Source organism: Drosophila tropicalis, unplaced genomic scaffold (assembly GCF_018151085.1).
Source record: "Drosophila tropicalis isolate 14030-0801.00 unplaced genomic scaffold, ASM1815108v1 contig_694, whole genome shotgun sequence".
Taxonomy (NCBI): domain Eukaryota; kingdom Metazoa; phylum Arthropoda; class Insecta; order Diptera; family Drosophilidae; genus Drosophila; species Drosophila tropicalis.
The window spans coordinates 6,690,402-6,705,239 of NW_027173176.1; the positions used below are offsets into that span (position 1 = coordinate 6,690,402).

General features: G+C 40.1%; 2 protein-coding genes across 6 annotated transcripts in view; both read left to right on the forward strand.

Annotated features, from left to right (window-relative positions):
* Nucleotides 1-14,838, forward strand: part of Con (Connectin) — a 151,387-nt gene that overhangs the window by 85,421 nt on the left and 51,128 nt on the right. For all 5 annotated transcript variants that reach the window (XM_068293092.1, XM_068293090.1, XM_068293089.1 and 2 more), the window contains one exon: nucleotides 6,904-6,982. The gene's annotated coding sequence lies outside the window, so the exon portion shown is untranslated. The remainder of the gene's footprint in view (nucleotides 1-6,903; nucleotides 6,983-14,838) is intronic.
* Nucleotides 13,639-14,534, forward strand: LOC137579335 (ubiquitin-conjugating enzyme E2-18 kDa). Its single transcript, XM_068293065.1, has one exon. The coding sequence runs from the start codon at nucleotides 13,741-13,743 to the stop codon at nucleotides 14,320-14,322; it is 582 nt and encodes a 193-aa protein (XP_068149166.1). The 5' UTR covers nucleotides 13,639-13,740; the 3' UTR covers nucleotides 14,323-14,534.

A 14,838-nucleotide genomic window follows, 5' to 3' on the forward strand; every position in this document is an offset into this window, starting at 1 on the left:
ATATTAGATTTAAATATTAATTTCTGTGACATATGCAAAGTGAAATTAGTTGCAATTTTTGACTTTTAATTGTTGATTTATGAAACAAGTTTTAATAATTTATTTAGTTACATTTTGTGTGGGTATGTTTTGTTTAGTGCATCAACTTATTTTTTGCTCTAATGCGCTAACAATTTAACATGGCAGACCGTCTCGATGGAGAAGGATGAGGAGAGAACAGGATGCCAGGATATATGTATACACAGGTTACCCGTATCCAGTTGCCCAGGATGCAGTTAAATATTTTCATTTACTTTGTAGCCACATTTGCAACCACTACAACCACATTTGGCAAACATTTTAAATACCTTTTTACATATTTACCATTAGTTTTTATTTGTTTTGTGGTTGTTATTGTTGTTGCTGTTTTGCTGCTGAAAAAATGGAAATTTTTCTGAAAACTTAGCAACAAAAATTTCAAACTTTTTTTTGTGTCTATTTTTTTGCTTTTGGATTGTTTTTTTTTTCTCCTTTTTTGATTTGTGTTGGTGTTGCGTTTGTTTGTACAGATTTATTTCATTTCATTTCATTTCATTTTTCGCATCCAACTTTTTCCAATTTCGCAGCCGAAAATTTCAATTTAGTTTATTTCATTTGTTGCCACTGCTGTTTGGCGGCATTTTATTTAATCATAAAAATTCTAATTAAATTTTTTATTATTTACGCTTTGATGATGATACCTTTTGTTGTTGCAATTTTATGCATAGTGTTTTGTTGTTTTGGTTTTCACTTCCTGCCAAATGCACAGAAAAACACAAAACACACACGGACACACACACAAACACACACGCACACACACACAAATGGCAAATTGCGGTTGAGATTTCTTCTTTACCATTTTCCCAGAGTTTTTCTCGCGTTTTCGGCAGCCGTCGCTGCCTGCGACCCCGAAAAGCAAATATTAAATATTTACTTATGTGCTCTGTCGCCTTTCAATAAAACAATCAATCCCGTACCCTCTCCCCCGCCCCCTCTTATACTATGGGCTTAAACCCAAAAAGGGAAAAAAAAGGGATCTTCTCCCTGGTCCGGTTGAGATTTGTCCTAGGACCAACCGAAACTTGATTTGCATGTCATTAGCAGACATCAGAGACTGCGGATGAAACCCAATCGAATTTAACTGCAGGCAGCTAAAAATAAGTGCAGCACATTGGCGGCTAGGCTCGGGGTGCGAAGGGTGGGGGAAACGTTGCACGTTGTGTGGTTGTTACTGATGCGGGGGGTGGCTGCAACCTCTGTAAACAAACCGCCACTAAAAATATCACATGTCATGAGCTGACGTAGCCTCTGCTGCAACAGGGTGACAAACTAATTAGTGTCTGTGTGTATATCTGGGTGTGTGTGTGTGAGTGTGTGTGGCATGAGTTGTGTGCCGTGCCTTAGTCTGGGTTATGGATCCTATCTATGGGAAATTCATGCAGTCAATATTTGCTTGCTTCCCCATTGGCTATGCCTCATAAAAATGAAAACAAAAATCAACGAAAAATATCTTCTCGACTTTCGTCTGCATTTCAATTGGATGCTCTTGTGATTTTTTTTTTTTCCCATGGAAATCATGGCATATAATCAAGATTTATGCCTCTTTTCGATAGTCACAATTTTTGTCAACAAAAATAATGGGCTATCTTATTATGGAAATGTATACACATATATCTACATAGATTCCGAATATGTTTTTAAGGTTATTATAAATGTGTTTGATCAAAAGAATATTAAAACGATCTCCAGATAGAGGAGAGACCACCCAAACTAATGGTGCAAGTAGATGGGCAGAAAATAAGGAGTATATCCTTCTATTGTTCCAATTCTACTGACTATAATCCTTTGATGTTATATTTCTCTCGTTATGAGAAACATTCCATTTCTGACCATAAAACAACAGGTGCAATCAGAGTAGCTGAAAACAAAATGTTGAGCATTTTGCTGTTGCTATTTTAGTCTATTTTTCTCGTCATTTTCCCTCTTTTTTTTTTTTTTTGGTTTTAAGGGGGGAATGTGGCGGTGAAAGGAGTTTGCATAGTAAATGCAAACAGAACTGCGAATAGCTAAAAATGGCAAACAACTCAAAGAGCTAGAGGGAAAAGAGGTAACTAAGCTTTAATGGCCATGCCAACTGAGAATGGAGATGGCGATGTAGATGTGGATGGGAATGGCACTGAGAATGGGGGGTCAGGCTATCACCAGCCCAAGTTCAAATCCCAACAAAATTATTAATATGACTTTAGCTGCAGGAGAGCAAATACAAAGTAGCAAATACTTGGAAATGGAAGTGGGAGAAGTCTAAGGATGGCTGTGGTTAACAAGACACTTGAAGTGAACTCACATCTGCTGAAAATGCATTTCACATGCATTGCTATAATCTGGTCTGGGACTAGTCTGGCCTACTTGTAGTGTGTAGAGGCAAAGCATTTGCCAAATTATGCCTAGTCCCAGCTTCATTTCCCCGCTCCATATCCAGGGCAAGGTATTATCTCGACTGTTTTGGCCATGTTCGTATTGGGTATGTTGGCAACAGAAAGTAAATTTTCCTAAACATTATTTAGATGTTAGTTCTTAGAGACTGTCCGTGAGTGCGTGTATTTGGGTGGGGACGGGGGAGGTCTTCTTTGTTTGTTTACTGGCTGTGGTCTCGGATTACGGGCTAGCACTACGCACCGTGGTTTAAGACCTAAGCTAAAGTGTGTGTATGTGTGTATTTCTCTCTCTCCCCTTGCACATCTGTTAACGCCCTGTTCTACCTTTGTTTTTTTTTGTTTTGCTCCCCTCTCTTACTTCTTCTCTACACATTCTCAACAAGTTTATCGCCTCCTCCACTCTCTGACTCTAATTTACATAACCACGCAAATTAGTTTTGCGTCTGCTGCACTTTTTATCAGTGAACAGCAGCGGCAACAACAAATACAACTATCTCCAACTTTGTCACTATTGCCCCCGTCCCGACAGCCCATCCACTTTCCACACAACTCTCTTCGGTTTGCTCGCTTTTTCTATCTATTACCCCATTGCAACTTAAATTTAGTTGCCAAAGTTATTTAAACTTTTTTTAACCGCCATCTCTATGTTGTTTTTTTTTTATCTTCATTTTTATTCTATTTTTACTCTCTACCTTATTTTGCACTTTTCCAAAAATGAATTTTGCAAAACTTTTTTGGCCGCCCCCAACACACATTTTGTGTTTTTTTTTCTGCCATCGGTGGTGTAAGGGGGAAGGAAAGAGCTGCTGCCAGCGGGGTGAGCTTGGCTAGTAGTTAAGACAACAATTCATTTAACATTGAAGCACAGTCTTTGATTTTTTTTGCTCCCCTCTGTTAAAACAAAGTTTTTGCTAATGGCACCCCACCATGCTCCGTTGGCACAGTGGGGCGAATACACTTTGAAATATTAAGAAAGAAACTTTATCTAATAAGTGAAAAATTTGTTTGAACGCAGACATTATTAAGAGGCCCTCGAAATTTTAACAAAGGAGAGTGAATATGGCAAGTGTTAGATTGAATAAAAATAAAGAAATCACTGCTCAGTAAGACATAGTTTGTAGTGGAGAGGTAAAAAAGTAAGCTAAAATAAAATAAATAAATTTATTTTTAATAATTTTGTTTTGTTTTTCATTGTTTTCTTTACCAAGGTATTTACAACATATTATTTTGCCGAGTTGGACCCTTCTTCACATTGTGTTGTGTGTTTGTTGTTGATGTTGCTGTTGTCGGGAGTCATTGTTGTAATGTTTGAGCGAAGTTTGCTTCTCCTTGATTATGTGGGTCTATTAAAGGTTTCTCCGCCTAGTTTGGTAACTGGCTAACTGCTGTCCAGTTGATTGGCAGCTGAGAAAGTTTATATTATTAATGTAGACCGAGAATAACAAGAATTTCTTCTTCGCCTTACCCCTGCACTCACTGTCACGGATGGGCACTATGTCTATATCTCGTCCTTCCGTGTCTGCAACTCTGTCTCTCTATACTCTTCGATGCTTTCATTCAATCAGTTCCGCAAACGGCTTCTGTTTTGGACAGCACGGCTAATTGAGTTTTTTGTAAATTATATAGAAAGTTGATACAAAACTAGAATAGAACAAATTGCGGATAAAAAAAATTGTTGGTTGACTGGGCAATAGAGAAAAACGGACATCGCTCATATATGGGTTTAATTGCACGTTTCGATTGCAAAAGCTGTCACCATTTCGTATTTAGGTTGTGGTGTGTATTGTGCCTATGTTGTAGGTGGTTAGTGCCATTAGCGACGACAAAGCCACTTCAATATTTGGGCCAGACTTCTCTCCACTTTAAATGGAAACGTTTCCTGCAATTTTCAAGTCAAGCAGAAAAATCAGGCAGCAGTAGCAACAAGAACTACGGCGACTGCGATGACTAGGACGAGGTCGTCGGAAGTTATTTTTGGTACGTGCAACGCGGCGGCCACACACAAAAATTTTGCAAATTGAAAGAAAAGTCTGAGTCCGTAGAGCACGACAGTTAGAGGCGCCTCTGACATATCCATATGCTTTGTGCCAGGCTCTTCTCGGTTTCCAGGTTCCCCTCGTAGCCTCGTCAAAGAAAGAGACCCAGCAGCAGCCATGTGCAGGGTGCAAGAGCACTAAGAGTATGTTAAGTATGTACACATCCAATTGAAGGTAGCCTGTATGGATGAACTTGAGGGAAAACTTCAGCTGCAGACCATTTGAAACTACTAGCCAGCTACTAATTAAGTTTTCTTACCGCTGAAACTAGTTGCAAAGTACAACTAAATAAAGTGTTAAAATAAACTAAAACGACTTTTCTGACTGTCCGCTCTTCGAATTACTCTACATGCGAAAAAATGTATACTTTTATTAAGATAATTCGTTGAAGGGGTTTGACTTCTACAATTGATTCTATTAACAGGGTATCGCAAAGTCGTTTTGAATTTGATTACTTACTTTTTTGTTTTGTGTGTGTGTTCTCGCTCATTTTTTTCTTTTTGGGCTTTTGCCTTCTAAGCGATTTTTGTACGATTTTGTAGCAAGTTTTTGCCCCCATCTCCCGCCCACCAAATTCAACTTGAGTGTGTGGCAGTGTGTGTGTGTTTCGTGTGGGGCTTGTACTTAAAGTTGTCTATTTGCTAGTTTCTGTTGTTGCTAGTGTTTTTCTGTTTGTATGCCAAGAGCTGCATTGAAAATGAAAATGTTCGCACAGTTTTCCGCACAGTTGCATTTTCACTATGCAACTCGGCGCGGCTCAGTTACTTGATACAGTTTTTCTCCCCTTTCTCCAACTCTTTTGATTTCTTCTTCTATGTGTGTGTGTGTCGCCCTGTTCAGTGTTTTCACTATTTTCGTTTGGGTTGTTGTTGTTGCAGTCGTTTTCATGCTCTTCTACTCAGTCGTGCGCTTTGTGCTTTCTATCTTAAATGCGCTAGCTAGATTTTTATACCCATCATCCTAACAAGGCAGATGAGGTATATTCGAGTACGCCAAAATGTTCATCCCAAGGCCGTAGGATTTTCATGTAGAAATCGATCAGAACATGGAGTGAATTCAAAAAATACTCTTTCAACTGGCACAGGGTATCCATCAAGTCAGTGATTCAACATAATGTATGGAGCCCCTTTTCATTTGTTTTGTTTTTTGGTTTTTTGAGTCTCTGTGTTCAACTCATGCAGCATTCATTCAGCATGAGAAAAGTTGAAAGTCGAGATTTAAGAATTTTCTATGACCTCGAGGCAAGTTTGGTGAGAACAAAAGCGGGGGGTGTTGGATGCGGTGATCCATGTGGATGGAGAAAAACCTATATACATATGCGAAAGATAATACATTTTGAATGTCTCCTAGAGTGCACTCGATATTAATAGGGGCAAAATAATGATGGCAAATAAGCAAGTAAACGGTATAAGTGAATTGTAATGTGATAAGACTTTTACATGAACTCTCCTCTCCACTTCATTCCTCTGGCTCGCCTCAATTCGTACTATTAGGGCACCAATTAGCAGACAAACATGAAGCTGCATAAATCAGAAAGAGCATCACTGTATAAGTTGCGTCATTTGGAAAGCGCTTTTTAGTCGTTGTCCTCTCAGCATCAGCATCTACTGCTTCTTGTAGTAAGTCGTTGCCATGCCCTCCCAAAACGCCTTAATCCTTAGTGTAGAAGCAGTGGCAGCATCATCGTCACATTTCCATTGGACTATTCATGCAGCTAATTTGATTTTTTTTGTAACTACCCTGGTTATTTCCCTTTCCATGCTCATTCATATTTCCATTTTTTTTTTATCTTTTTTCATTCAGTCGAGTTGCATTTGGAGTCAAGGAGAAGAATATTTTCATTAGACGTTTTGTAAATATGAGCAGCTTGCTCTCTACGGATTTCAAGAAAGAAAAATAAAAATGCTGTCAAGGATTGGTAACAGAATAGACGGAACGACAGAGAGAGAGAGTGAGAGGGAGTTGAAGAAAGAGAGAGAACGAAGAAATTGGATAGAAATAAGCCTGGAAATGAAAATGGCTCGCCATATTAAAGCCAACATTGACAATTGACAGAAGTTCTCAGACTACAAAAATGACTCGGAATTTGTTCTTCTATTTGCAATTATTGTAATGATTTAGCATTTTTAGAGTAGGTACTACTAGAAAATTGCCGTTAAAATTGTTTGTTGAATTAAATACTCATGAAATCAAGCAACTGATAAGTGTAACTCAAACAGTCTTTAGATTTTTATCCTAGGTCACTTATCAAAAGGTCCAAAGGTTCGTTTGAGTTTCTTTTACATTGTTTGCTAGTCATCCTCGAAATCGTTTGCTCTTCTCAATTTATGTTTATGTCCTAACAGTACTACATAATCCAACAATCTAATTTAAGTAAATGTTTTTCTCTCTCTCACTGCTCATTCTCGTTTCAGTTTCAGTTTCGTTTTAACGAGTCCCGTGTGATTTGCGGCAGCAGAGAAGGAGTGAATTCCTGTGAGGAGTGGGCCAAGGGTAAGTTCAAGTTTTGTTTGTTTGTTGACGACTGAAAGATACATTTGTGATTACCCCAGAGCAAATGCAATTGCTTATCGAAGTAAGGCGAGGCAGGCAGCCTCTCCTTGCCTCTTGCCACCACCTTTTTAACCTACCGAAGAATTAAAAGAGTGTCAACATGTTCGAGGGAACACAACTCTTACTTTTAATTATCAAGGGATGGAATGGGGCGATATGAAGAGGCGTTAAGTTGGCGTAAGCCTAACAACAATAAAATGCAAGCTATGAAAGTAGCCCACCCCGCCCCTACATCGCAACCGCCACCCACCTAAGCTTCTCGTCATTTCATTTCATAATTAAATGAGGAAAAATTTTGTTTGTAATTTACCAAGCGTAAATTTTTTGTTAAGAAATCGTTTCGGTCTTTGTGTTTTCTGTGTGAGTGTGTGTGTGTGTTTTTCTTGTTGTTGTTTTCACTTGTTTGTCGTGTGGGAAATTTGGTGAGATTTTGCACATGTTACGCGCTGCGAAGAGTTTCTCGTAAATATTCATTACATTTGCGTATTGTTTTCCAAAGGAATTGGAGTTGTCGGAATCAAAAGTTGAAGATCCTTGTGTATATTTGCATAAAGTTGGCCAACTTTTTCGGAGCGCCGCTGCCGTCGCCGCCAGAGAAAAGAATTCGAATGTAAAATTGTTTTTGTATGCATTGTTTGCTTTTGGAAAACCTGCGGCCTGCTGCTGCATTTTTAATTAGGCCTCAAAAATGACCTTGAGGGATGGATGAAATGGCAATGGAAGCGATGGTGATGATGGGGTCCGATGGAAAGTTTTTTTTTTTTCTTAAGGGCCTGGGAACTGCAGCAGCTGCTATTGCCATTGTCTGTCCAACACACTATTGACTCAATGGCAAAGCAAATCTCTGAGCCTGAGCCTCTGAGCTTCTTTTGAGACAGAAAATCTCATAGAAATAAGTCTTTATATGTATGTATATAAATATATGTATGTATAAAATGGCTTGGGGGCGTGGCATGGCCCTGCTCATCAATGATATTAAGCGAACTTAATCCTTTTACATACTCACGCTCAATGCGCTTCACTTCATTCACTGCCATGACGACGTTCGCCTGCACTTTGCTCTCCTCTTTGCCGCTTCGCCTTCTTGCCCTCCTGTTCGTAGTTCCTTTAGTTTCGTCTCCTTTGCTGCTTTGAAAGAGCTTACATATGCCTTTGTGAGAAACGAGAGAAGAGACGAGTTGTTGCGCGAGGAATGAGGTAGAGAATGAAAAAGAGAGCGTGAGAGGGGGCTAAAGAGCCACTCATAACTTTGGCCATCGTTTGGCGCCGCCTTTGGTGACGGCGAATGCGCTTGAAAAACTTTGTACAACTTTAAGCCGCTTACATTTTTGCGCTCTTAGCACGCCCCACAGGCTATGGTGACCCCAACGTTCTGTCTATCTCTACACGGTCACAGAGTCAGAGTCAGAGCCAGAGACTTCGCGCGTGCATTCCATTGCATTGGTCAAAATTTCCTACTAGTTTTCATTAATTTTATTGAATTGAATTGTTTTTTGCGGTTTTCCCCCCACCCACAATTCGCACACCACCAACAGTTATTCACAGCACGTGACTTGTCGCTGTGAGTAAAGCAAATGTATGAAGATTTTCAATTATGGGAAAGAAAGGTTTTTTTTTTGGTTTTTTTGCTTTTCGTCCCACAATCAATTCCATAAACGACTTAATTTCCGCTTAAAGCGTTGGCAAAATGCAGCTTAATTACCTAACAAAAGTTTCCCGATGGGAAAGCACCCATAAATTGTCCTTGAAGCTCTTCAATGAAAGCAAAACTAACTAAACGCACACCGAAATTACAATACTCTCCTATGTGAAAAGAAAAGTGTTTCCTGGAATAAAAGTTTATAAAGTAAACCTACGTTTGTTAGATGTAAGTGTATTTACCCTTTCAAAGAGTATACAGAAGACGTTTTGGGGGAAAAAACGCCAAACGTTTATTGTGTGCATAACTCTATGACTCTTGCCTTTGTGTGTGTGAGCGTGTGTGGGAGATCCAAAAAGCGAATTCTACACATGCCGCGCATTCGTGAACCCCCCTGCCCACATCACACAGACATACACAACCTTTTTTGCCCCTTTGATTTATTGGCATCCTTGGGCCAACGCCTTAAATATTTTGCTAACCCTAAACCGTGGTGGGGCAGCGGGTAGGATGAGGGGAAGGGCGTTGGACTTCATAGAAGGGAATGGGGTATTGGAGCTGGGGATTTAAGGATTCGACAGTTCGAGGGTTGAGTGTTGTTTGGTTGCTTGACCATTGTTGTTTTTGTTGTTGTCCTGTTGTTTGGCTATCCAAATCACGCTTATTGAATTTCATTTTATATAGATTTATTTTTCTTTTATTATTAATAGCCCACAAAGAAAAAAAAAATCAAAAAAAGAACGAGGAAAAACGAGAAGAAAACACGTTTAAAGCTGACAAACAACGCCACAGCACACACACACACACACACACACACACACACACACAAATACACACGTTTTAAGCTGTCAAAAGAAAATGTTTGAAATAATTTCGGATTTTCGAAATCGCCCCCACACATTTCGTTCTCTGCATCCGCTTTCACCCCAACAGAATGAAATATAAAATAAATAAAATGAGTTCAGCAAAGATGGGTAGCCAGACCAATGCCCTTTTTCAGGCTAAATACGGCGATTTATTATTATTTTCCAATTATTCTTTAGCCAAGTGGGCAAAGTCGATTTCGCTTTCTTGAGCTGATGGCAAGTTCAGCGTTTAGTCGAAAAATATGCATAAGTAATAAGTGACTGTTTTAGCTGCTTGCAACGAAATGTAAAAAGGAAAATTTATTTAACTTGTTTTTGGTAATTAAACGTGACAGCAACAGGTGCAGACTAGCAGGTTAGAGTATTCGTATGTTTGTATGTAGTGCGCATCACGTAGCCTACTTTTGAGGGCGAATGCGTGAGGGTCTACATATATACATACATGAAGCAAATGAGTGAACAACTGAAAAAGCCTTAAGAAAATGATGGTAGACACACGCACAACCAACCAACCACACTATGCTGAAAAGTCATTAAGTACAAATGACGTTAGCCCACACAGATGGCAAAAAGTCAGTTAAAAGGGGCCTCGTCTACACCTTGACTCTGAGCTGCTGCATGGCATACACTGCAGTTTCCTCTTCTTCTCTGTCTCTGTCTATTTCTCTCTACCCTCCCTTCTGAGCTTTCCCTTCTCTTTGGCTGTGTGTGTAATTGTAGCACGTTTGACTTTAGCTAACTGCATATTGAGTAATGCCCGCGAGCAAGTAAGAGGACGAAGGAAATACGTGAAACGACTGGGACAGAGATGATGGGCTTGACATTATTTATGACTTGGTTTCCTTGATATGTTCGTTGGGTTCCATCACAACTGAAATTGGTTCCAGGGCTGCGTAAATTGTACGAATACTTTTGTCAGCAGCTCGTCTTCATAGTTGACTTTGAGCTTCTCTTAGTTGAATTAGTCTAAGTCTTCAGTCACTCCTCGCGTGTGGCATTAATAATCTGTTGCATGCGCGTTTGGCTGAGTGCGCATTCCTTGGGTCTATTACCGTTTTCGGGTACTTTGCATGTTAAACCATAAATATTTAATTTCAATTTTCGAACAAAACACAAGCGAAAATGAATCTTAATGAACCAAATTAACAGCGAAGATTGCAGCCAATTGAGATTGGAGCTTAACATAGGCTTGACACTTGTCGAATTGGTCAATCTCTTCGCTTCGTTTCGCTTCCCTTTCCTTCGATTTGGTGTTGTGCGGTCCCAAAAATCAATTAGGCACCTTTAATGTTAATCGCTTCATATATCAAAAACTCTCAAAGGCCTGTGTAAGCGATAGCCAAAAGTCGCGAAAAAGGTTGAATGACAACAAACCGAGAACCGAGAAAAAAGGGCAAATCATCGCGGCCATCCTTTTTAGCTGCGTGATACCCATGTCATGGGTGGGGAAAAGGAAAGTGGGGAAAAAGGAATTGGGTATTGTGATTGGGGGAAGCTAATGAAAGGAGGCAAAACAAAAGGAAATGGGGAAAAAGGCATTGAAAAGCCATGAGCAAAGTGTTTAAACGCGATAAAAAGATTAAAGTCAAACTAGAGAAAAGTGAGAAACAGAGCGAAAATTGAGATAACACACACACATGACTCGCTCCACGCACAGCAGGGAATACACATCCATTCTAGCCTTCGGCCAACCACCCACCCTCCCTCGACTACTTAACACGCCGTTTCTACAGCCGCCGCCACCGCCACCGCCTGACTGGCAATTGGTAATAGAAAATCGGATCAGATTAGATTTAATGCGGCGACGGCTAATTTTTGGGTGATTTTTCATCGAAATAGCAAAAGTGCTAGGAAGTTTTTTTTTGGCGCCATCTTCAAGCTCTGCCCTTTCTCATCCAGCCAGAATGCCTGCAACCCCCCGGAACCGAAACCCAGAAGCCTGTCAGCGGCAATACGCCGGCAATGACAGCTAAACAAATGACACACAGCCTGATTCGTCCGAAAAAGCGGTAAGGAAGGGAATGGGGGAGACAAGAGGGTTCCCACTCACTCACTCACACACAAAGCGAGAAGCGACTGATATACATAAAAATGGAGGAGGAGTGTGTGTATATATGATAGACGGAGGTTGGGGTTGGGTTGTAGCAGCATCAGCATCATCAACATTTCCGCTTCCGGCTGTTTATGCTAAAAGTATGGCGGCGACATAAGCAAAGTGGAAGCAAAGCTACTGACAGCAACAGCAGCAGCAGTAGGAGAACCATGAGGTTGAGAATGAGCCGGAGCCATAGCCAGAGCTGGAGTCGAGTAGCCCAACAGATCCCTCAGCCCTCCAATCCTCTATTCTTGCATCCCGCAGCGTTGTCAGGCGCCTTTGCTTCTCGGGATGGATACTATACATACATATATTCTTGTTGTTGCTTGATTCATTCTTTTTGTTGGCAAAAGCATCTATCATGTCGCTTATGCTTTAGAGAAACGATGGGCATATGCGACGTGTGCCAACGTAAATGTAAAAGAAATCGAGCAGAAACATACCTGGAATTCCGTTTAGTCTCTATGTTCGTGACGGCTAATTAGAGAAGAAAATCTTCGATCATAGCTGAGTTGTCTGCAATATAGTAGATAGGTCTTATTTTCTTTGTTTTCTAGTCCTTAATGCATTTTTGCCGCCATTTAAAGGTCAAGAGTGCTTAGTTTTTCGGTCAGGGTGGCTTAAGTTTTTTATTTCAACTTGGATTTATTTACATGACGATGAGGATCAAGATGATGATGACATAAAATAGAAGTATGTATAAATAATTACATACACGCACAGAAAGCTGAGCTTTGAGACTAAGGACTGAGCGCCAACAGTCTGGAATTTTTCCTGTTTTCCTTTTTTTTAAATTTTGTTGTTGTTTGTTTTGTTTCGCCGCCCACAAAAACTCACCGAAAGCCCTAAAATTCAAGGTGAACTTCAAATGGAAGCCAGTGAGAAGTGAATAGGAATGGGAATAAAACGGAGTGGCATAAGTAGTGAAACAAGGAGATGGAGATCTTCTTCATGTATTCCGCCCTGCCTTTTTATTATGCCATCTCATAATTTTTACATATTTATGAAGCAAAAGAAATTTGACGGTTGAACGGAAAGAAAACGTGGAAAGAGCGATTCATCCCCTCCATTGCGAACCTATTTATCCAACTTTAATTGAAAACTAAAATGTCAATGGGAATCAAATCAGTGGATATCAGTGGATAAGGGGATTTTCCCTTATCCTCCTTTTTCATATAGACATGGACATGTCATTCACATGTCGCTTTGGGTTATGAAATCTCAGTTTATTTGCTAAAAACAACAATAACAACAAGAAAACTCACGTGCATAATTCATGGGAGGTCGCAAAATCCAACATAAGGGAAACCAAATAGCAAAATAAAGGTGCGTCACATATACATAAGTATTAATGGCATAGTCCAATCAGGTTTGCATCAAACCAAATAAGAAATGCTGTAACTAAAACACTTTGATAAAGCAGTCGAAAGAGAAGATCCTTCTCTTATAAAGTAAATAAAAATAGATTGAAACAATTTTTTTTGGTTTATAACCTAAATAAAAAACATAATTTTATGTGGATTTGCTGTACATAGTTATTTCGTGCAACTTTTGAGGATTCAGAACTGTGCTTCAGTCTATGACTATGTCTCTGATTTTTGGCTCACAGCCTAAACACATAAAACAGGAAAATTGTATCGCCACAGCTCCAGGCAACTAACCAGCAGTTCAACCAGTAGCCATGGACTATGAAGGGCGAGCAAGAAGTACATACAAAGATGCGAGGGCGAGTGCGAGTACATGGAAGCATGAACCAAGGGGGGAAGGAATTTAGTCGCGAAACCTTTCATCCTTTTGCCATCGTTGCCTGCTACTTGTGCCTGCTCTTTGGGTTTGATCCTAATGTGCTGGCTGTCAGAGCCTGTCGACGTCGACGTCGTCAGGGCGGCTATTTCGGGGATTAATGTCAATGTGAAAGGATTTTTTGCCAACTTTCTCTATGTATCTGAACGCTCTCCCAGTACACTTGGAAAAACAAATCTGATACACATATATATACAGTAGTTCAGTATTTTCGAATGATTCTTTTCTTCTAGTTTTCTGTTTGTGTTGTTGCTTTTGATTTTAGTTAAAATTTCACCCACACACTTGTCCAAAGATGGCGAACGAAGAACCTATTATGGATGGTCCCAAGCGCTTGCAGAACGAACTCAAAGAGATGATGGGTCTCACGGTGTTAACTCAATTCCGATGCCTCGAAGTGGAAGCGGATAACATATATAAATGGTATGCCCTCTTGATGCCAGTTAGTTCACCCTACGATAAGGGTGCCTTTAAGCTGGAGATCGATTTTCCAATGCAATACCCATTTAAGCCACCTTGCTTGCATCTCAACACAAAAATCTATCATCCCAATGTCAATGAACGGGGTCAAGTGTGTCTGCCTATACTGGAGATTGAGCACTGGAAGCCTACTTCGAGAATTGAGCATGTGTTGCAGGTGCTTTTAGCCACCATTAATGATCCACAGCCGGAGAACGCGTATCGCGTTGATCTGGCCAATGAATTCCGCAACGATCCCAAGAGATTTTATAAAATGGCCGAAGCTTATGTCCTACGATTCAGTGAGCGTCGACCTACCGATGCCGAGTTGGATAAAATGGCAAAAAAAAAAGAAAAAGGCAGCTCGTTAATATGTGAAATAGTTTCGAATAAAAAAGCAATGCAAGCCTGCGTGTAGGGCCGGCAAGAAAGATATAGAGAGCAAACATTATTTTCTAATTGGCTGGGAAACCCAACTGTGAGGATAAATCATTTGACTGAAGGCCTCAAGCAGTGTCCAAGGAGCGGGCTCTGGCTAGCATTGTCATCCGTCCGCCTTATCATCAGCATCCGCCTTATTCGCGACATTTGCAATGCTCTAACAATAAATGTGTATCATGAGTCTAAAAAGCTTATATAAAAGATGTTACTAGGGTACAGCAACTATGTCACAGAGAAAGTTAAGCGTTTTTTGGATGTTGGCAGTTTCATGGTAGGAGCACAGGGTACACAGTGCGTGTATGTGTCCGTGTTTGTGTTCATCAGGGCCATATAAATTTCTGCAATGAATGAATCAACTTTACGTACTTTAGACATGGCCACATGGTCACATGGTCACATATGCGACTTGCTTTACGGCCTTTCTCTGCTTTCTTCTCATACCAAAACACTTGAGTTTCAGTTTAAGTTGGAATTTTCTGTTTATCTGTGTATG